Source organism: Uloborus diversus, chromosome 7, assembly GCF_026930045.1.
Source record: "Uloborus diversus isolate 005 chromosome 7, Udiv.v.3.1, whole genome shotgun sequence".
NCBI lineage: Eukaryota > Metazoa > Arthropoda > Arachnida > Araneae > Uloboridae > Uloborus > Uloborus diversus.
In genome coordinates, this window is record NC_072737.1 from 60,769,719 (window position 1) to 60,793,284 (window position 23,566).

Below are 23,566 nucleotides of genomic sequence, written 5' to 3' on the forward strand. Positions count from 1 at the left end.
TTACAAACAGGGTTGGCAAGTTTCTGCCGAGCCGGTTAAAACCACTGGTAGAAACCGGTTAAAACCGGCATGGCAAAAACTACTTTCTGCCACATTTGCGGCAGAAACTGGCAAAAACTCGCAAAATGACAAAAAATTAATTATTGACCAAGAAAATGCATGGAAAAAATAATTGTTGATCAAAGTACAATTTAATTGCAACATTATCACAATTCAAAATCAAATATTACATTGTATGGACCCTGCAGTTGCCTCTTAGAAAAGGTGGTTCCTAAAATCTGAACAGTTTGTCAATTTAATATGCACGAATTAGAATATTCTTGCAACAGAAGAGCTACAGGCAATGCATCAAGGAACAAGCAATGTTCATGAAACTTTCATTTGGTTGTAGGTACGTTTTTTTTTTTAAACTGGTCAACCATGCAGTAACTGGGATTTTGGTAAAAATTTGACTGGAAAAATAAGTTTCGAGAAATGGGCCAATTCGTTTTGAAGCAGTGACATTAGGTACAAAATCAATGTTAATATTGGGACGTAAAATTCTGGCACTTTCTTCTTAAAGCACATGATAATTTCAATCACAAGCAATTTAGATGAAGCATCTAAGCCAGCAAATTACAATCCGTAATGTCTGTTTAGTTCTGTATGTCATTCCTCTTTCCTAAGCACCCATTGATTTTTCGTCCTTTGTTAGATTAATCCAAATATTACATCTGCAATCAGGGTTGGCTTTTTGCCGGCAGAAACTGGTTTTTGCCCTGCCAGTGGCAGAAACTGGTTATAACCGGTAAAAACCGGCAGAAACTGGTAGAAACTGGCAAAAACTAGAAAACATTTTTAATAGCTCTAGTAATTACTTAATGACAGGCAATTAAGTAAAATAAAAAATATAACTCCATTTCGTCATTGCAAAAACTTAATATAATAGTTATTTAATAATTAGTGTAAAAATATGTTAAATAACAAAACTGACATTTACAAAGCAAAGTAAAATTTATCATAGTTGAAATTGCTATGCATTAGAAATTTTAGCCTTGTAATGTTGTAAGTAACAAATTTTTCAGTTTGTTGTTTATAATTATTTTGTTTGCATTTAATTTAAAGTGTAAAGATATATATATATATCAAATATTTAAATAAATACAGATTTGTTTTATTTCATTAAACTCTAAAATTCAAGAACTTCTCATTTTACACTTAATATAACTGAACAAAGCTATTCTAAAAGAGCTTAATCAAGCAGTTACTGATAATCATTTACTCGCCTATATGCTCCATCCAAAGTATTTGGGAGTAAATTTATCATGTAATCAAGAAGAAAGTGCCCGCACTTTACTCGCAAATATTAACCCTGATTATGTACCTTATACCATTGCTTTACAAAACAAATCGGCCCCTTTTCCCAAAACCTATTTTTCCAATCACGTGGTAACAACTACTCCAAATACCGCATGGTGGTGCAGTTTGAAAAAATGTGCTATAGATGAAAGTTAAGTGAATCTTGCTTGTTCTTTGAGGATAATGCCAGCTAGTTCTGCTGGGATTGAAAGAATCTTCTCAAATTTCTCCTTTGTGCACAACAAATTGGGAAATTGGTTAGGTTTAGAAACAGCATCAAAACTTTTATTTTGTTAGAGGCTGCTGCAGTGGGGAAACAATGTAAAATTTGATTTTGAATGATGGTAGTGTTGTAAATAAATTGTATTTGGATTAATATTTAATTATTTTTCTTATACATTTTCTATTGTATGTCAGGAGTTGCATTTATGTCATTTTTTGAGTTTCTGCCAGTTTCTGCCATAAATGTGGCAGAAAGGGGTTTTTGCCATGCCGGTTTTAACCGGTTTCTACCAGTGGTTTTTACCGCCTCGGCAGAAACCTGCCAACCCTGTCTGCAATTGAAAAGTTCCCTTCCGAACTAAATCAAGGGCACTAGCAAAGAATTTTATTTTTTTAAATGATTGAGTAAAATTAAATTTTTTAGTTTACTTAAACAAATATCATTTGGTAATTACTTGAGTTATTAAAGATGCTTTTAAGTTTTTGCCAGTTTCTGCCGGTTTTTACCGGTCATAAACAGTTTCTGCCACTGGCAAGGCAAAAACTAGTTTCTGCCGGCAGAAAGCCAACCCTGCTTACAAAAGAAGTCCAGACAAACAAGCTAATATGAAATTAATAACATCAATGTAGAGAGATGACATTTAATGAATATGAAATTTTACAGTATTAAAAAAATTACAACAGCCATACACAGTTTTAGTCCTTTTCATCTAATAACGACGGCCTCCACCATAGCTGCTTCCCCCACCACTGCTTCGATGATCTCTGTATCCACTGCTGCCACCTCCGCCGCCTCCTCGACTGTAACCACCACTGCTGCCGCCACCATACCGACTGCCTCCTCCGTATCCTCCTCGTCCTCCACCTCCTCGGCCGCCGCCACCCCGGCCTCCTCGTCCGCCTCTTCCACGGCCACCACCTCTCCCGCGGCCACGTGAAATGGGCGTTCTTGAAATATCGTGGAGTCTGTCTTTGATGGTCTCTATGACGTTGGTTTTCTCTGGAACTTCAACAAATCTGAAAGAGTTAATTATAAGTTGAAACACTGCAACTGCCAGGGAGGTAAGGTTTTGCAGTTTCAAAAAAAAAAACTTTTTTTCTGTTTTTGTTTAATCTCACAGTTAAACATTTCAAAAATAGATCCCCAATATTTCAATTCGTTTCGAGCAAAACTCTCAAAGTTAATGTGTATTCAGTCTCCGCTCCTTCAAACTGTAGCTGCCAAAGACGCTCAGAATGTAAGTGCTGCTTGCTTGAGGTTAGTTCAATATACTATAGATCAGTGGTTCCCAAGCTTTTTGATTGTGCGGCCTACCAGTTTTGTAGAAAACACGATTGAGGTCCACTAACTGTTATACATTACTTGCACAGCCAACATTTACTTTCTGGGGATGGGGGGGCACTTGTTCATAACTGTCCTTAAGTGTAAATAATATACCGTATTAGGACTGAAAGTGTGTTAAAAACAAGAGCTCTGGAGATGTTAATTCCTTTCTCTCCCCTTAATTTGCACCACATATATAAATATACCGTGCAAGAACAATTTTCAAAAAAAAAAAATTTAAGGAAGAAAATAACTTCATTGCATTTACTTAGTTGGCATAGCTGTAAAGAAACTCAAAAAAAGTCAATGTTTAAGCTCCATGGAATTTTTGGCGTTGTTTTTCTTCTACGAGGGACTTGAGATCTAGACTGAAATTGAATATTTTTAGTCTCAAATAATTTGCAACTTTCATATATTTTGTTTTAACTGCAATGAAAAATCTCACTCAAATAAGTAGGTTGTCAAAAAACCCCTCAGTGGCTCAATTCACTAGTTATTCATGCCAGTTCAGCAAAGGAGGAGCATTTTTAACTTTGAGCTTGAAGCTGATACTAGTTTATTTGGCAATTCTCATTAAATAAGCTTCTGATTCATCATGTTTCATCTTCAATTGTAAACAAAAGTTCCTAAGAAATATGAAAAATTTTAATCTTAATGTTCCTTATTGGCGATGAGCCAAGGAGTTTCTTAATGACAGTATATCTAATGAGTGAATTTTTGCAAAAAAATGGAAATAAATATCCTGAGATTTATCTTGGTTCAGATTCTCGACCAGTGTCCACTCGCCCAGTAACACGCTACTCGCGGCCCACTTGCGGTCTGCGGACCATGGGTTGAGAACAGCTGCTATAGATAATTTTTCTATAGTATAATTTTTCTTCAGTAATCTTCACTGTTTTTCTCAAAACCTCTTTTTCAAAGTCGGCGTTCACTCCCATTTTAAAACAACAGACCAATTCATTTCTAATTAGTACACACATTCTGCATATACAAAACCTCCCCCTACGTTGAGTTTAAGTTTTATTTGTTTTTTTCAATGAGTTTCTTACCAACAAAATAGTTGAATTTTTCGTTAATAATAGCATTTTTAACTTCAAATGGCTGCCAAAAAATTAAGTAAAAAAAAATAATAAGATCTCAGATCTTAGGGGGAGGATTAATTAATACTTTGACTAAATTCAATATTCTATAATTGAAGACGAATAGCTCATTAAACATCAATTAATTTATTAAAAGATAAAAAACAAAGTATATGGCTTTGACAAAAAGTAAATAAGGATAAGTATATCATTATTGCAAATACCCCGTTGACCTAGACTAATAAGTATTATCAATTGACCCGACTATCGTTCATGAAGAACGAAGTCTTCAATGGACAAACGTCATTCTACTTCAATTAAACAAAAAAAAAAGGCTAACAGCCTAAGCTTGCTGAACAGACAGCAAGTTGGCTTGCCTGACATGAGCCAACGCGTCTAGGCTGTGCAAGAAGTGAGAGAGAGATCAACTGATAACAGCTTTGCTTATATTCAGAATCTCATTAGCATATCTTCACTTCAATGCTACCTGATCGTGATCTTCAGTGGCCAAGCCCGAAGCGTGTGTACGTGACGTCACATGTTCTAGAAGAATCGACGTTAAAGTAGTCACGTCATGGGCAACGCCCACTACACGTGCCGTTCTCTATTCCAAGACTAGTTACGTCACGGATTCTAGCGTTCGTTAAGGAACAATGATATGAAAACTGCAAATATGTAAAATGTTATCTAACATACAAAATGATAATAAACCTTCACTTAGATTGACATACTATGTCTATCATGTATCCGCACAGCAGCGAATATATTCGCCTTACGCGCTTGCGTACATACTATCTATTAGTATTTTTGATAGCCAAAAATGTCTATTTGAGAAATATTCTCAACAATTCATTTTGAAAGCTAAGTGAAAACTAAGTGTAAATGTTTTTACTCACTTGTATTTCTTTAATAATGAAAAGGCAGTTAATCATGTCCCTTAAAGGACACTTGTTTCAATTCGCGTACGGGAGAATCAACCTGTAAACATCAGAACGACTTCGAACGACGTGTTTCGTCATGAAGAAGGATGTGACGTCAGAGCACGAGCGGAGATGATGTAATCTCCCAATAGCTCCGCGGCAAATCGAATGTTCTGGAAGTATCCAGACCATAGACTAATAATAAGAGTAGACCAAGCTATGGCAACCCTTTTGCTGCTCATAAACCAAACCATGTGACTGGTGGATATCCTAGCAACAACGGGCGTTAATCGTAGCAGACGATCAACGCCAGCGCGAAATAAAATAAATAGAATTTATGGAACACGGAAGAATGATCTTTTATGGAGTCCGATTTGTAAATTTGCTATTCTAAGTTGTAAATATTTTGTTAATATAGTGAGTTTTTCGTTTAGATAGTATTGTGCATTTTCTTTAGTCAATTTCAATAACTCTCTAAGCAACAAAAGATGCAAACGACCAAGAAGAATCAGCAAACGGTAAGATTTTTACCTACAGTTTCAATTTAAGATACCGATTAGTACATTTTTGCGTTAACGCAAAACGTTTACGCCATTTCGTTCACGCCAACGCTGACAGCTCCAAATGAAATAAAAGTTACCGAAAACTGATCAAAAACTATTACTAATGTCAAAATAATGCATAACTAAAAGAAAAACAGTTCAATCTCTGCACCTGGAAGTTTTTTTTAATGAAAACACATTGTCTTAAAATACATGTCGAGTGCCAAACTGTACATAATGCTTCCATCTAGCAACCATGCTGCCAAAGTCTTCGCCAAGCCCTTCCACTAGTCACATGATACATCTATGAACCAATTTCCTTCATCAGCAAGAATGAGAAAGCTCGGTCTACTCTTATTATTTGTCTATGATCCAGACTGAGCTCTTACGTAGGCATATTCGGCGTGACGTGCATTGAGTGCGCTGTATTATATAAGCAGGGGGGAAATGAGAAGGAAATTACTTCTTCTGCTCGCGTTTCTCATTTTCGACTGACGATAGTCGTATTTTTGAGAGGATCGTTCGCTGTTGAGGCGACGTCCTGCACTTAGGGGATGGCTTTTAGAATTTCGCCATGAGAGTTAGGGACTTAAAATTTTTGAAACATTTTTAGGATAATTCATGTTAGGGTGTCAAATGTTTTTTTTTGGGAAGATGTTCTTTTGGAACATGAAGGATGTTTTTGAGTGTTGAAATTCCTCATACTTGTTTATGCCATTTACTCATGTTAAAGTTTGTTTTACAGTGGTTAATTATTGGATTATTATAAATAAAATGATTTAGCCATACAACTTGAATTCTGACATTTCATTCACTTGATAGCTACAGAAATGTGGAACAGAAAGGCATCTGCTAAACTTGGTGTTTACCTTCCTTGCGGGAGTTAGACAACATTTGTTAGGTCAACAATTTTTTACAAATTAATTAAATAATATCAGTTTAAAACAAATTAAAAGTGAAAAGTAAGAACTTGAACGATTATCGCGAGATGCGCGTACCCACAGCGAATGTATCCACCTTACGCGCTTGCATATATACTATCTATTTATAACTTTTATAAATTAATTCAAAATATCAGTTTATATGTTTAAAACAAATTAGAAATAAGCAGTAAGAATTTAAACGATTATCGCGAGGTGCGCGAGCAAGCAGCGAATACATCCACCGAACGCACAGATGTACTATATACATCTTGTAATTTTTACAATCTAAATAAATAATATCAATATTAATTTAAAACGAATTAGAAGCAAAGATATTGTCTTTACTTCTTTTTCGTTTCAAATTGATCTTTAATTGATCTAATCTTTATCTCTTATTTAAGAACTTCTATAATTATCGGACGACGTGCAACTTCGCGGTGAATGTATCCGCACGTTAGCGGATGTATCCGCGCACAGCATGCGCCTACATTATCTAGCTCTGGTAGTCGCCATCTTTGGTCATTCGCACAATGGAAGCAGACAAGACTATTTAATTGCCTTAGTTTCCAAAAACAGAATTGGATGCCTATCTCAGTGCAAACTACTGAAAATAACATAAAAAGGGCCAGAAATTATGTTGCGTTTTTTTTTTTTTAATTAGTTATTTTCTGGAAAAGTGAAATTTTATCAGCAAAATTGTCTTTTTTGTAAATTTTGAAAAAAAAAAAAAAAAGCATGTTTATGGCTTTTAAAATAAAATTTTATACATTTCTATTTATTTGCTTTTTCATGAAAATAGTAAAAACTCTTCTCCCATTTTGTATTTCGTCAACACTCGGCAACAGGGCTGGCCACTAAGTTTTTTGGGTCTAGTGGTCACTGGCCACTTAGAAATTTTCTGAATCTTGACCTTTAATTTTTAAGTGTTTATTTGAAGTCTTGGATGGATAATTTACCTCCCCCCCCCCGCCAACCATCAGCATAACAAATTTATATTTTGGAAATTTCATGTATTTTAATTAAACTAATTAATTTATTTTTCAATGAATTATTTAAATTATGGTAATACAAGAGATCTTTTAGTTAATGTGTCTATATTAAGTTTTCCAATTAATATTTTAACAATAGTGGGCAGCTCAAAATTACGCTAAGGATTTCGTATTGTTAGCCGGTAAATTTGCCAAATTTCAAATTTCTTAGCCAAGTTGTAACAGATTTCAATGTATTTTTGTATGTAGAAATATATAATTAGAGAATGAAGCAAACTTAATTTTTGACAATCTTTTGAGGATAAGTGTAGGGTCAATCTAGGGATTTTTGTCAGGCTCCAGTTTTAGGTATTTTGTGGTTGAATAAAAAAAAAGCATATTAAGTATTTTTGACAAATCATATGTAATCTTTTAAAAAAAAAAAAACGAAGCATATTTCCTTTCAGAGAAATAATAATAAATGATACTGTGGATTTGTATGAGGAACATACACATAAATACATATACATACACATAATTATTTGTTTTCTTTACATAGATATCAATTAATAGATTATTATTTTCTTATGGCACTGTAGTGTCATAAAACTTGTTATCTTTCATTCTCAAATTTATACATTGGAAAGTGATATTAACATGAGTTAGACCTACAAAGGAAAATATAGTGACAGAAAATTTGAAAATAAACAATAACCGAGATTTGCCTCGAATGCTAAGCATGGTTCACTTAAGACAGCATCTTAAATTTCAAAATGAATTAGATATCTCCTTCAGTTTTTTCATCAATTGTCATCTTTTGCTCAAAAAATATTTGATCAAAAATGATTGCATAAATGTTTGAAAAAAAAAATCGATCAAATAAACTGTTACTTTTTCAAAATTATACATTAGTGCTATTTTGATCAAAACCATGTTTTGAAATCAAATCTCTAGCTTAGTTATTTAATAATATAGCTGAACTGAAATTTAAAATCTTCTACATGAATCACATACCAAACACCATTTTATAAGCTGACTTCTTTGTTCATATAGCATCTTTATACGGTTAATTTGTTTTTACCTGTGAATCATCTAATTGAATAATTTCCACTGTAATACTAAATTTACTTATTTGAGTTTCATATCACTTTTCACTGTCCGATAGTATATAAATTGTAACTGGAGTACAGTCCAAAGAGTTCAAAATTTCCGCTTTTGAAAATATCCTGTTTTAAAAGTATGTATATCATGTTTTAAAAACTTTTTTTTTTTTTTTTTTTGCTTTTTAATTTAGCATGCTTTTTTTATTTCAAATCTTTCTGCCCTTTTCCCTCTTGACTCATTTTCATTTGTCCCCAAGACTTAATACTAACAGAAAACAGTTTTTAAATATTAATAATGTAAAAGAGAAAAAAAACTTAACACTTAAGATACCACAATAGAATAAACTTTAGTATGACACTAAAAACCTTAGTTAAACACTAATTTTGTTTCGACTTTTGGCGAATAGCGATTTAACCTGCTTTTCTTCAAGCAACGATTGTTTTTCATCTCCAAGCTAATTGTTTCGCACTAATCTATTACCATGCAAAGTAAACATGAAAAATTACAAGACAAGTATGCCCCTATAGAAAACAAAAGAATGCTAATATTTCACATTGGGGAATAATTTTTTTTTAAATATGTGGTTTAAGCGAAAATTTGCCGCTCCTGGAAATCTTGCCACCTTAGGCACCTTTTGGAAATTGGGCCCTTTGAAGCAGGAATCCACTAATACAGAATTTTTTTCAAAACAAATTGTACTGAAATAAGGTAGGTACCTAGACAAACATTTCATAACTCAAGTTGAAACAGGGTGGCGACAGGAATTGTGAAAAAAAGTTCCCTGACTTTTCCCTGATTTCCCCGATTAAGTTTACCAAATTTCCCTGATTTATGTTACCAATGGTAATGGTTTCCTTTCTTTGCTCTACTTGAAATCCATTGTACGTTTGTTTAAAATGCAGTATTTTAAACGTTTTAAGTTGTTTAAAGTTGATGAACTAAAGATATATTTTAAAAAGATGCTAGCTACTTTTTTAACAAAATGGCAAAAAAAAAAAATCAAGTCTTTTTTTTTTTGGGGGGGGGGGGACTACAAAACAGTATATTAAATTTCTCTACAATGGAAAGATACTTTACTTCCAGAAACCACTTAGCATAAGAATTTTTAGAAACTATTAAAATCACTCTTAAAAACATATGTGTATTTATGACAGAACTGAAAAGTAATTGAAATTATTTTGAACTAAATTTTCAAACAGTATAATAATTGTTGCAAGAATAACAAGTAATGGTGAAATAATAGAAGTAATGTAGTTGTTCTTATATAACTGACATATTTATGCAAAACAGATGAAACCTTTTGACATCCATTCATGGAGACCTTTTCTCTAATCAAGAACGTAGGTTTTAATGAATGAATACAGCATTTTAATGACACAAAATAAAGATATTTACTTAAGTATACAAGATAACTCTATTTCAAATGATTTAAGTATGTAACGAAAAAAATCTTAGATTGCTTTTGTACCAAACAACTTTGAAATGCAAGGAAAAAAAACAGAAAAAAAAAAACATTTAGTTCAAAATATATAAAAGAAGAATACAACTTGGTTATAAAATAAAAGAATCATTTAAGTCTGAAGAAAAGAAAACCATTATATAATCTGCGGCGACAGCAAATAGTATAACGGTACAAAACAAAGTTTTTTTTGATTAAAAATTCAATTTTAGCAATTAAATTTAAAGAACGAAGAAGTAATAACTTTTAAGCTTTTATCAGTATTAATTCAAAAACCAAAGATTTCTTCTTGAAATCGTGATTACAGTACGCTAATCACTGCGAGACAATGGAATAAAGGCAAAGGAGCTAAGGCATTAATGAAGGCTTCCTCTTTGCCTGTACGGTTGTTTATTTTACCTTGCATTGAAAGTGTGAAAGGAAATTTCAAGCTAGGTAAAATAAACAACCTAACAGACAAGAAGCAATCTTGGGAAGTTCATCCCGTGGTTAATAAGTAAAATTCAATACTTGGACGTTGAGGAAAAAAGATGCACAATTATGCGGCAGTGTATAATCGCACCTCATTAATTTTACTTTTTTTTTTTGAATAGATAATTGGCCGAAAATGCGTATGGAATTAGGATACTTAATTTTGTAAAGCAAAAAAAAAAAAAAAAAAAATCTTCATAAAATCAATTTTCCCTGATTTTTTGTTATTTTTTCAAAATTCCCTGATATTTCCCTGACTTTTCCCTGATCTCCCTGATTTCCCTGATCTGTCGCCACCCTGTGAAAGCTATTTTTTTATAATTTTCATATGTACTATGATATATAAATAAATTAGTTAACTATTTTGTTGTTTATTTAGCTTATTTCTACATTTTTTTACAAATAACATTAGTTATTTCCTTTATATAACTATTGATTTATAATTACTATGTTTTAAGACAAACATTGTCAATTTAAGAAGATAAAGAAAATTTCCCCACTTTATCAAATATTTCTTGGAATCGACTATATCTAATTAAGAGGGGATGACAGTATGCAAATTTGTGTAAAATCTTACCTTATAAACTTGCCTTGCACACAGTAGCGATTAAATTCCCGAGTAACACCGGATGGTGCTTCATAAGTTACGTCATCCATTTCGATATTCATGAAGCTGCAAAAGAATGAGTAATTCACTCTTTCAATGAACAAAACTAAAATAAAATAGAACAATAAAGCAGGGTTGGGTTTTGGACTGTCCAAAATTGGTTTAGAACAGGACAAAAGGTTTTTACCATCCAAAAGTATCCGAAACTGTCTTAAACCGTTCAAGACTATGCTAAAGCTAAAGGGGTGGAATCTAATCAATTCATAATTAATGCGTAGTACGTAATGCATAAATATATATATATATATATATATATATATATATATATATATATATATATAAATAATAATAAAAGTGAAAAATATTGAAAAGACCACACCAAGAGCCCATAGATGCGCAACGCAGCAAAACTAAGAAGCCAAGTAAATATAAAATTAAGCAAACAGAATTACAAATATTAAACCATTTTATATATATATATATATATATATATATATATATATATATATAATGAGTATTTGAAAATATTTTTCTCCAAAATGTTCATTTAAAAAATATTTCACTAAAAAATTGCAGCCTTAATACATTTACAGTTTTGTGAAACATACATGAACCAAGACTGTAACATCTATGGATGAAATAGAAGATGACAAGTGCATGTTATTTTGGTTTTTAACATTAAGAATGAACATTTTTGTATTTAATGAAATTGGGTCAGAGTCATTTGAAAAGTATAAAAGAAAATTTTATAGATCAAGAATAATTTTGGAAAATAACTAATCAAATGTAATTACACTTACATTATTATGCTTTTCGTAGTTTCCTCTCAAAAATTAATTACTTTTGTTGAGGCGAGTTTTAGAACAAATATTATTAAAATTGTCATGTCTCTTACTGGACAAACATCCTAAAATTTCATAACTCAATGCTAAGCGCATAATATAAACATGAATTCCACATGCTTTGTGAGCCCTTCTATACACTAAAGATTTTAAAATAGCTAGTTATTTCTTTTGTATTTTTTGTCATGTATACTTCAACAATGAAACTCGTGCCACGGCATGATAATTTGATATATATGTTTTGGTAATATTTAACATGCAGAGAAAGGCTTTATTGTGACAAGGCTGAACTTGATCCGGTAACTTAACTGTTTTACTGGTAAGACTGTCATTTGAGGGGAATGAAGAATCAAAGTGGTTGAAAATTAATGCTATCCACTGGAGTCAGGGTTGAAATTTCAGATATCACCAAACAGGAAATTGCTTCAATTTTCTAGCTGATAAAAAAAGACAACAAACTGCTTGAAATTTTTTCTCTATATAAGTTTAGAAAAATATAGTTAGTCTACCTTATATTTATGTACCTAATAAAAAGTTATATTGATTTAAAAAAAAGAGAGAGAGGAAAGGAAAACCATTTTGCAAATTAGCATTATATTAAAAAAAGAATTTGCAAATTTATTAATCTGTAAATTATCTTTAAAGCGAATTAGACTTCCAATCCTATGAAACATTTAGGGAAATAATTGGGAGAAAACAGTTTAGTTTTTTTTTTTCAAATAAAATCATTTGGTTTGAACCAAACAACTCTGCTATAAATTTGTCAAAAATTACCCAACAAATATGCGCCATGATAACCTAGTAATTGGCCAACCATTTTCTCATGAGCACAGCAAGTTCAGCGACTCTTATTATTGGCAGTTTATAGCACCTTAGGCAGTGACGTAGCTACAGTGTTTGCCACCCGGGGAGATCCCTCAATTTGCCACCCTTTCGTTGTGAAATAGCTTATGTACAAAACTCTCAAACGTGTTTAAATTAAAATTAGCAATTTAATTGAAGGAACAATAAGACCTTCCCAAAATAAAAAATGGGGGGGGGGGATAAAGGTTCACACTTGGAGAAAATTGCTAAATTTAAGTCAAAAACCGCAATTTTAGTAAAGTTATTAGAAAGGGCGCGTTGTGTGTGTAGGTTTGCTCCAAATTTTTTTCCCAAAATTAGTCTCTTTTTGTGTTTTTTTGTTGACGTTAGGGGATCGGTAGGCAACGAAAGGAAATTTCACGAAATTTTAAAATGCAGCTTAGCCTACTTAGAAGAAGTCAAGGAAATCGGGAATGGTCAAATATTCAATGCGAAAATTTTAAGCTCCTAAATATGCAGTTTTTAGGCTATCTTTGGCAACGCAATTGCATGCGTATTCTAACGCAGTTGTGGGAGTTAGAGGAGAGAGGGGCGCCAAGGTTTCTTACTGAAATGTTTTTTAAATTGTAATCAATTTTAAGGGCATCTTTGGTGGTTTGGTTGAAAGGGGAAGGTTTGGATTCTTTCTTTGGACATTTTTCGGCACTGAAGTCTCAAAAACGCAACTCCAGGCTGTCTTTGGTGACGTTGATAAGTTCCCTAACGGCTTAAAAAATGTTGTGAAGCCCCAAGCGGTTCTCTCCTGAAAAATTTCCGTAATTAACGTCCGACTTTGGGCTTTGTTTAATAATGTTAGGAGGAAGAGGGGACAGAGGGAGATTTTCCTCTAAAAATCATTCTTAAAGCTGAGTTTCATTTTAGACTATCAGTTAGAAGGAAGGGTTAGCGAACTCTCCTACTCACGCAAATTTCCAAGAAAGAAAATTTTGGGCTATCTTTGGGGACGTAAGGAAAAGGGGTGAAGAGAAATTTTTCAAAATTGAAGTTTTAAAAAAGCAGTTTTAATCTTAGGAGACATAAGTTGAGAGGGGAAGGGCGACTAAGATATCTGTCTCGGAAAAATTCCAAAAATTGAGGTCCTAAAAACGTATTTTAGGCTACATTTGATCACTTTAGGAGATAAAGGACAATCATGATTCAAATGCTGCTTTCACAAATTGATATTGAAGCATCGAAGCTTTAAAAACGTAATTTTAAGTTAGATGTTGGGACTTTAGAAGAGAGGTTGGGAGTTTTCTCCAGGAAAGGTTTCAGAATTGAAGGCCTAAATATAGGGGAGAAGGGGGTACAGTGGGTCAAGGGGTACAGTGAAGATATTTGTGCCTCAGTGAATAGTTTTCAGATAAAAAATTTTTTTTAAAGTAGGTATCAAGCAACTCAACTCTGTGGAAAAAGGTAAGCAGCTCACTTTGATTGTGGAGGGAAGGGAGAGCCATTTTGTTTTCTGATCATCTGCAGGAAATTTGAAGTAAGTACAACTTTGTGTTATTACACTTGAAATTTGTCTATTAAATATGAGTTATGTGGTATGCTTACATAGTCTAACTTATCTTATTTCCTATGATATTGAATTTAAATGCATATTTTAATGATTTAGAATTTTGAGATGAAAAATCCTACATTGGTACGTATGGGGCACACTGGGTCACTTAAAATGGGGTACAATGGGTCAGTGACCCACTGTACCCCCCATTTACATATTCATTGTCTTTCTGTAAGTTTTGTTAGTATCTTACATTTTAATGCTTGAATAACCTAAATTTAACTTATGTAGTTTATTAAAAAAAGAGCTTACACATGTTGTTCACAAAGGGGCATTTGGTTTTCCATGTGGAACAAGTAAATAGATAATACATTTATTAAAATAAATTATGGAAATTTATTTTGCAAACCTTTTTCTGTACAAATTGAAAAACCCATTAATTATTTTAAATACAGGCAAATAAATTTTAATTATTAACATTTATGTAAGAATTAGGCCAGGGGATTGTTATTTATCTTGTTTTTGATTTTCTTTTCTAGATCACGATGGTAAGAAAAAGAGAACGGAAAACCAACATTGGCCTGTCAAGTGAAGAAACAATGCGTGAAGCAGTAAAAGCTGTTCTTAAAGACAAGATGCCTATACGCGAAGCTGCTCGAGAATACAATGTCTCCAATACAACTTTACAACGGTATGCGCTGAAAAGTAAAGATGTTAACTGGGACGAAGATTCAAATGCAAAGGACATAAAATTTAAACCTAATTATGAAGTGCGTAAAATATTTTCTACAAAAGAGGAACAAATGCTTGCTAGCTATTTCATCCAGGCTAGTAAATTACATCATGGTCTTCCACCTGAAGAAGCAAAAATTCTTGCCTTTCAATATGCTACCAGCTTAAAGAAAAACATTCCAGAATCTTGGAAAAGAAGTCAATGTGCTGGCAGAGACTGGCTGGAAGGGTTTATGAAACGTTCCAAGTATATTTCTTTGCGCAAACCAGAAGCTACATCATTGGCCAGGTCAATGGGCTTCAATAAACCTGTTGTTATACAGTTTTATGACAAATTATATAACTTATTGGAAAAGTACAAGCTCGGACCAGAAAACATACAATTTGGATGAAACAGGGGTCACTTATGTTCAAACTCCAGGCAAAGTACTTGCAAAAAAAGGTACAAAGCAAGTAGGGCAAGTGACCAGTGCAGAAAGAGGAGAGTTGGTCACTTTATGTTGCATCATCAATGCATTAGGAAACTCCATCCCACCTTTCTTCATATTTCCGAGAGTGAAGTTCCTCAATGCTATGTTGCATGGTGCACCTTTAAGATCTGATGGAGCTGCAACAGCATCTGGCTGGATGAATTCAGATATATTTTTATTAGTCATGAAGCATTTTATTAAATTTTCAAAGTCGTCTCTACAAAACAAAACACTCTTAATCATGGACAACCACTACACCCATGTAAGTATTGATGTCATAGACTTGGCCAAAGATAATGGTGTAATTTTGTTCACCATTCCTCCCCACTGTACCCACAAGCTGCAACCGCTTGATAAAACAGTTTTCGGTCCATTTAAAAGATACTATAATGATGCTTGTCGAGCCTGGTTGTTAAATAACCCAGGAAAACGCATCACTATCCATGAAATTGCAGGTCTTGTTGGCAAGTCATATCCCCTTGCCTTTTCTACAAGTAATATTTTGTCAGGTTTTTCATTGACAGGAATTTTTCCTTTTGATAAAAATATCTACAAAGATGAAGATTTCACTGCATCTAATGTTACACATATTCAAATGGCATGTGTCATGGTTGAAGATCAACCTCATATTTCTCAAGAAGATATTTCTCTAGCTGCATTAGTCGAGCCTAATGTCGAGACCTCTCAGAAAAATGTTGCAATTCCAGGCCCATCGCAAGCATTTGATAATTTGTCAGATGTAGATGATTTATTGGAAAACATTCATGCACAAAGTGTGTTTCATGATGTCTGTAATAATAAGTCTTCCACAGAACCTTCAGTTGAAGAAAATTATGTAAGACAAGAAATGACACCAGAGATGGTAAAGCCTTTTCCTAAAGCTGATTCAAAAAAGAAAAAACTAACAAAGCGGCAAACTAAAAAATCAGAAGTTCTTACAGATACACCAGTGAAAAACAGAATCAGAAACGAGACAATTGAAAAATTAAAAAAGAGGAAAAGACTTAATGATGTGAAGCGAGGGAGAAAAAAAATTGCAAGCAATTTCAAGACAGCTCAACTGAAGAGGAGGAAGAATGGAAAGAATCTTCAAATGAATCAGACTTTGAGGATTTAGAACTTGAAGACTTAGAAGATTTTAATATTGCCATTGGAGATTTCGTATTAGTCACTGTCCATGACAAGAAAAAAGACAGTTTTAAACACTATGTTGCTGAAGTCATGGGCAAAAAAGAAAATGAATTTGAAGTTCACTACATGAAAAGAATTCAGCCAGGTTATGCATTTATCTTTGATGAGGCAGACATTTTTACAGCAGACAGTAAAGATATCGTGAGAAAGTTGCCAAAACCAAATGTATTTCACGGAACTGAGAGAACAATGACAAAGCTGACTTTTGCAGTAGATTTTCATTCATTTAATGTCCATTAGTTATTGTAAAATAAGTTTTTGATTTAATGTCATAAAAATAACTATACAATCATAAAATTTTGTAAACTTAATAGGATTTAAAATGAAGTAATATCTAAATACACCTTTTTTCTTTTATTTTGTGAACAAATTTAGTGTTTGTATATTTTTAAAGCAAGAAAATTAGCTTTTAAGTTATAAACTTTGCGCTACTTAAATATCTAACTTAATACTAAATATTGTCACGCTGTAAAATATGTTTAAAATGCTCAATATTGAATGAAAGAAAATTATTTATTGTACTTTTTATTAGATGACCCAGTGTACCCCATTTGCTGACCCACTGTACCCCTTTAAGGGGCACAGTGGGTCAACCAGTAGTACTTCAGAAAAATGCTTTTTTATTGTACAAAAACATTTTGTTAAATTGAAATAAAATTAATTAGGATAGCCAATAGATTGGAAAACATAATACATAAGTTTGATATTCTGTTTTTAAAATATTTTTAGACTTACATTTAAAAATCTAAAAATTGACCCACTGTACCCCCTTCTCCCCTATGCTTTTTGGCTGTATTTGCTACGTTAGAGGAAATGGTAGGGTTAGGGGCTCGGCCCAGAAATTTTCCAGTATTAAGGTCTAAAAACGTATTTCTAAACGTATTTGGTGATATCAGGAAAGGGGATAAGATATTAAAGCGCTCTCCCGCCTAAAACCATTTTCGCACTGTTCGACTACAGATTGGGGGTGGGAGAAGTTCCCAACCGAAATTTGAAACTGAATACTTTAAAATGCATTTTAGACTGTGTTTGGGCAAGTTGAGGGTCCAAACCAAATGTTGAAAAATGAAATTCGCTTACCTTCTATACGGAATAGATTAACATGTGACCTAAAATTGTCGGATAGATTATCTACTAGTAAATACGAGAAAACGGAAATCTCTTATACTTTGTTTGAAGAAGAGAACTCTTGTAAAGAGTGGGAAATCAAAGCAAACTCTGAAACATAAAAAGTGTGACGAGCAATAAATTGTTTCGTGTAACATTTAACCCATCCCCCACCCCACTTTTTCTTACTCTTTTCACCATTTTCCTGAAGTGAAAAAAAGGGAAATTTTTGTTTTACGAGCAGGCTTTCAAGAAACTTTAAACTTAAAATCCTATATTAGCTTTTTCTTATAACAACAATTGGAAAAGTTCATTGTTTTCGTTTTATTGAAGTTAACTTCTACAGTCTAAATAACAGATTTTTAAAAAAGTACTATGCACTTTTCGTAATGCACTCAAAACGAAAAATAATTTTTCTGAGTCTGAATGGAATATTTAAGTATTATTCTTTTAGTTTTCAGTTATTCCAATAAAATGACACCGCAAACGAATAAAAGAGCGGCTCAAGTCAGGTAGAGAATTTCTTATTATTATCGAGCTTTCAATCATAAATTTGAGTGTTGAAACAGGCATATTTTTCTGGGAAAGTTTGGTTTAAAATGACTTGAGCCGCACTTTTCTTAGTTTGTGGTGTCATTTTCTTGGAATAATTGAAAACTACAGGAATACTTAAATATTGTCCTTTCTGACCCAGAAAAGTTATTTTGTCCTTTTGACTGCTTTAAGAAGAGATTTTCTTCCTTGCAATAACATATTAAAACCATAATTTCCTTATTTAGAAAATACATTTAATTCTTCCACATCAAAAGGGCCTATTTGCCGCCCCTAGAAAAGTGCCGCCCGGGGCAGACCGCCCCCTCTTAGCTACGCCACTGACCTTAGGTGAACTTTTGGTTTTAATGAAAATGGTAACTTAAGTGTCTAAAATTCCCAAAAATAACAAATTTAGCAAAGAAACTCTTTTTAGTTCATGCAAGTAATAAATAAAGTTTACTTTTGAAATCAGGAAACATGAAATTAAACAGGAAGAATTAAAAACTTTACCTCAGCATGTGCTGAGGAAGTATTTTTTCATCAATTTTAAAGTTCTTAATGACATCTTAACAACCTGCAATTTTATAATAATTTTGCAAATAAATTATTAAATATTTATGGACATAATTTATAACTCTAAATCAGTTATTTTTAATTTTTTGCATGAATTTTGCATAAACTGGTGTCGATTGCTTAAACTAAAATCATTCATGGTTTAAATTGGCATGTATCTATCTGCTCAGAAAAAAGACATTAACATGCTAACAGTCTTAAATTTACTTATCAAACAATTAGTAACTGTTGGTAAAGAGTCATAAGCTGTGAAACAAATTCAACAATTTTACATTCAAATATTTGTATACAAAATTTACTCCGCTAAAAAGCAAAATAACTTGGCCGAAAAGTAAGTAGACGTGCAGAATACTGAACGAATGTTGCTTCCATGTTACATAATTATTTCAACTACTTATTTTTTGAAACATAAATTTCTGTTACTGTCAGGGTTGGCAGTTTTCTGCCGAGGCGGTAAAAACCACTGGTAGAAACCGGAATAGCAAAACCCCTTTCTGCCACATTTATGGCAGAAACTCAAAAAATGACATAAATGCAACTCCTGACATACAATAGAAAATATATAAGAAAAATAACTAAATATTAACCCAAATACAATTTATTTACAACACTACCACCATTCAAAATCAAATTTTACATTGTTTCCCCACTGCAGCAGCCTCTAACAAAATAAAAGTTTTGACGCTGTTTCTAAACCTAACCAATTTCCCAATTTGTTGTGCACAAAGGAGAAATTTGAGAAGATTCTTTCAATCCCAGCAGAACTAGCTGGCATTATCCTCAAAGAACAAGCAAGATTCACATAACTTTCATCTATAGCACATTTTTTCAAACTGCACCACCATGCGGTATTTGGAGTAGTTGTTACCACGTGATTGGAAAAATAGGTTTTGGGAAAAGGGGCCGATTTGTTTTGTAAAGCAATGGTATAAGGTACATAATCAGGGTTAATATTTGCGAGTAAAGTGCGGGCACTTTCTTCTTGATTACATGATAAATTTACTCCCAAATACTTTGGATGGAGCATATAAGGCGAGTAAATGATTATCAGTAACTGCTTGATTAAGCTCTTTTAGAATAGCTTTGTTCAGTTTTATTAAGTGTAAAATGAGAAGTTCTTGAATTTTAGAGTTTAATGAAACAAAACAAATCTGTATTTATTTAAATATTTTATATATATATATATATATATATATATATATATATATATATATTACACTTTAAATTAAATGCAAACAAAATAATTATTAACAACAAACTGAAAAATTTGTTACTTACAACATTACAAGGCTAAAATTTCTAACGCATAGCAATTTCAACTATGATAAATTTTATTTTGCTTTGGAAATGTCAGTTTTGTTATTTAACATATTTTTACACTAATTATTAAATAACTATTATATTAAGTTTTTGCAATGACGAAATGGAGTTATATTTTTTATTTTACTTAATTGCCTGTCATTAAGTAATTACTAGAGCTATTAGAAACGTTTTCTAGTTTTTGCCAGTTTCTGCCGGTTTTTACCGGTTATAACCAGTTTCTGCCACTGGCAGGGCAAAAACCAGTTTCTGCCGGCAAAAAGCCAACCCTGGTTACTGTACATCCATAAATTAGTTTACTTAGAACACTTAAATAAAATAAAAATTGCTCTTTTACCCATCCACAGATGAAACTATTCCAGATATACTGGTCTCATCCCGAAGGTAAATTTTAACTTTCTTGTCATTTAAGCCCTGTAAGAAACAAACTAAAGTTTTTTGCGACAGAGCTCTCTCGCGCATAGCCATCTTGACTTTATTTTTCTAACTACAAAAACTACAATTAAATTATGTACAGAGCCAAGACAGAAACTCCTTAGGACACAGAACAATGACCGACGAAACAACAGACACACAACGCTCGGTTTTCATACGGTTACCAGTGATAATGCTGCAATGATGGATTAATACAGAGGCTCAGCCGTAAGTTATCTACATAAAATACGCTGGTTGCGTTCGCATGCCTCAACTGGTCAACAAACTGCAACTCGCCAGAAAAGACAACCACTCAAACACGCGCTCTGATTTAAAATGGTTAAGCTGATGCGTCGGCTCGTTATAAGGCCCCTATATATAGCGGCTATCTATATAGCGGCTCTAGCTCATTAGGTTAGTAACCACTAGAGTCCCTATATGAAAACGTAGTTTTCAGAGTTGCGACAACGCGGTATCATTTTCCTATTGGTCGAAGACCGCCTGAGGCAGTGTTTCTTCTTCTCCCGTAGGATTAACATGGAGCGTATGACAGTGCTGTGGAAAAACCCAGAATCTGGAAAATTAAAGGTGAGTCCAAGATTTTAATGCTCATATTACTGTTCTATAATGTTCAAATTATACGTATGTAGCTTTACTTGAGTGAGTCCATTCCTATTTCTTTACCTAATGCGTAATTATATCAAGAACATGTGTTCCGGTGTGCTAAAATTCCATTCTGACACTTTATTTGGGTCTTTTATAGTTAGTTTTCCTGTTAAATCGATTATTCCAAACACAAAGTTATTGAAAAACAACACTTTAAGACAAGGCAAAAGTTTAAATTGTGTAAATTAAATTTTTTTAACGATAGATCTCTGTATTCGGTTTGGCGCGATCAATTTCGTGCTTGGCGACGAGTGGAAGTAAACAAAACACACACTTGTGATGTACGTGAGGATGTCTTAGCATGTGATTTGTATTATAAATGCTGTATGTTGCAGCATTTTTTTTTTTTTTTTAATAAATGTGACTTGATATTAAAACCCATTTTAACTTATGTTTTAATGTTAGGGCTTTTATTTTTGCCGATCATTGACAAAAATTGACTTATGTATCGTTTTTAATATTCCTTCAAGCTATAAAACTCCAAGTTAAATCTTCTCTTTATGCAACGTAAGTATTTACAGTGTCAAATTTTTGTTTTTTGAAAGGAGATGCAGAGGAAATAAAATGCTTATAAATTATAGAACTTTCAATGCTTGCTGGCAGTATCTTGTAAAAACATTTAGATTTAAGGAAAAACGATTTGTTATCATTTTCTGCCAAATATTTATTAGTTAAAAATTGTAAAAAAAAAAATGTCAATTCAATTATGAAATTAATGTCACCACATGAATTTGCAAAAGCGTTTGAGGTGGATATGAAGTAAAACACTTGCTTGACACACAGTAGTTTTTATCGATTTTTTAGGTTGAGGGGCATTCCAAGGTATTTTTGACATTTATGTAGAGTCCGTAACGTGACCTTTTTTGCCATAACTTTTTAGTTTACTATTTGATTAGCATATTATTTTATTTTGATCTTTTCCTACCATCACACCAGCTCAAATTAAAATAATTTGCAAATCAAACGGTAAATTAAAAAGTTATGGGAAAAAAAGGTCACGTTACGGACTCTACATAATTTTAAAAATACCTTGGAATGCCCCTTGAGCGAGCCAATTCAAAATGTACTATTTTATTAAAAATTTAATGAATTGTAGGCAGTTTTGGTTATTTTGGTAATTTACTCTTTTTTATTCAACAAGCATGTCACTCTCTGTGTGTTCCATCATAAACAGAAAACTGAGATGTTCTAAGTTCGTTTCAAGTAGTGTGTTGGTACTTTTTATTATGTTCTAATTAGGGTTACTAATTTTTAGGTTGCCTTGTTATTTCCTTTACATGCTACTCTTTCTTTATCACCTGAAGAATAAAGTGCATGCTATCATCCCGCTTCAGGTTAGTAAAAATTTCTATTTTCATTGAGAAAATGATTTTTAAATAATTATGGCCATGATTGATACATAATTAAGTTTTAACAAGGGTTGAATTACCTTTGAGATCAGGACCGTTATCATCGGCTTTTGAGATTGTAAAAGTCCTCCCAGCCACAGCTCTTGTTTGTCAGAAATTAGGTACATTTAAAGTTTTGCATGTTGAAATATCAATACTTTTATGATAAAATGCTGAATCAAAGATTTTTTAAGTGAAACTTTTTATGCAAGGGCTTTGAAGTTATGATCCAATCTTTTTGTGTGACGAAAAGTGGTGGGGATAAGCAATGTCGGTTAGAAGGAAAGCAGTGGCTTGCTTGCCTTCAGGTATGGGACAAAAGTGAGACATTACACTCTTCTCGCTTCCTTTCTCATTTTGTATGGTTGCATGTACTGCGTTCAGGCAGCACGGAGATCAATATGTACATTTGTCGTAAATGTCATTGCTGTCATTTTTGACCACCTGCAAGTTATTCGTCTGCGTAGAGCCGCTATATAAATAGGCCGACGCATCAGCTTAAGTTTAGCCATTTTGGATCGGATTTTTCATTGTTGCGCTGCTAGGGTTACCACAGCAAAGTTTCGGGTTTCGCAAAATTTGCAGAAAATAATAGTTCATTTAATAAACAATTCACGTGTGTGCCGCTAATAATCACTCGCAGTGAACAATCGTCAAAAGTCAGAATAGTCAGCCACTCAAAAACGCGCTCCGAACCAAAATAGCTAATCTTCAGCCAGGGCCGCCGTTTAGAAGAGGATATAGTCTCCGCTGACGCCGATATACATACAGGCCGACGAATCAAGTCAGGGGCGGTTGCAGAAAAATCTTTTGTAGGGGGCACGGGAAATTGAATAGCCCCCGCTCCCCATCCCCTCACCTTTGTTGTTTCATAACAAAGTTTTATTGACTTTATTTTTAAATGTGCAAGTTTTTTAATTTTTTTAAAGGATTTCTTTAGGTCAATGAATATACTACTATGTACATGAATATTATGCACTTATATACTTTGAATGTGAACGGAAAACATCTTTAACGTTTCAAGC

General features: G+C 33.0%; 1 protein-coding gene across 1 annotated transcript; it reads right to left on the reverse strand.

Annotated features, from left to right (window-relative positions):
* Window positions 1-2,185: 2,185 nt before the first annotated feature.
* On the reverse strand, window positions 2,186-20,636 carry LOC129226459 (uncharacterized). The gene is made up of 3 exons (XM_054861066.1): window positions 20,411-20,636; window positions 10,928-11,023; window positions 2,186-2,577 (listed from the first exon to the last, which is right to left on the reverse strand). The coding sequence occupies exons 1-3, from the start codon at window positions 20,539-20,541 to the stop codon at window positions 2,271-2,273; spliced, it is 534 nt and encodes a 177-aa protein (XP_054717041.1). The 5' UTR covers window positions 20,542-20,636; the 3' UTR covers window positions 2,186-2,270.
* Window positions 20,637-23,566: the final 2,930 nt, after the last annotated feature.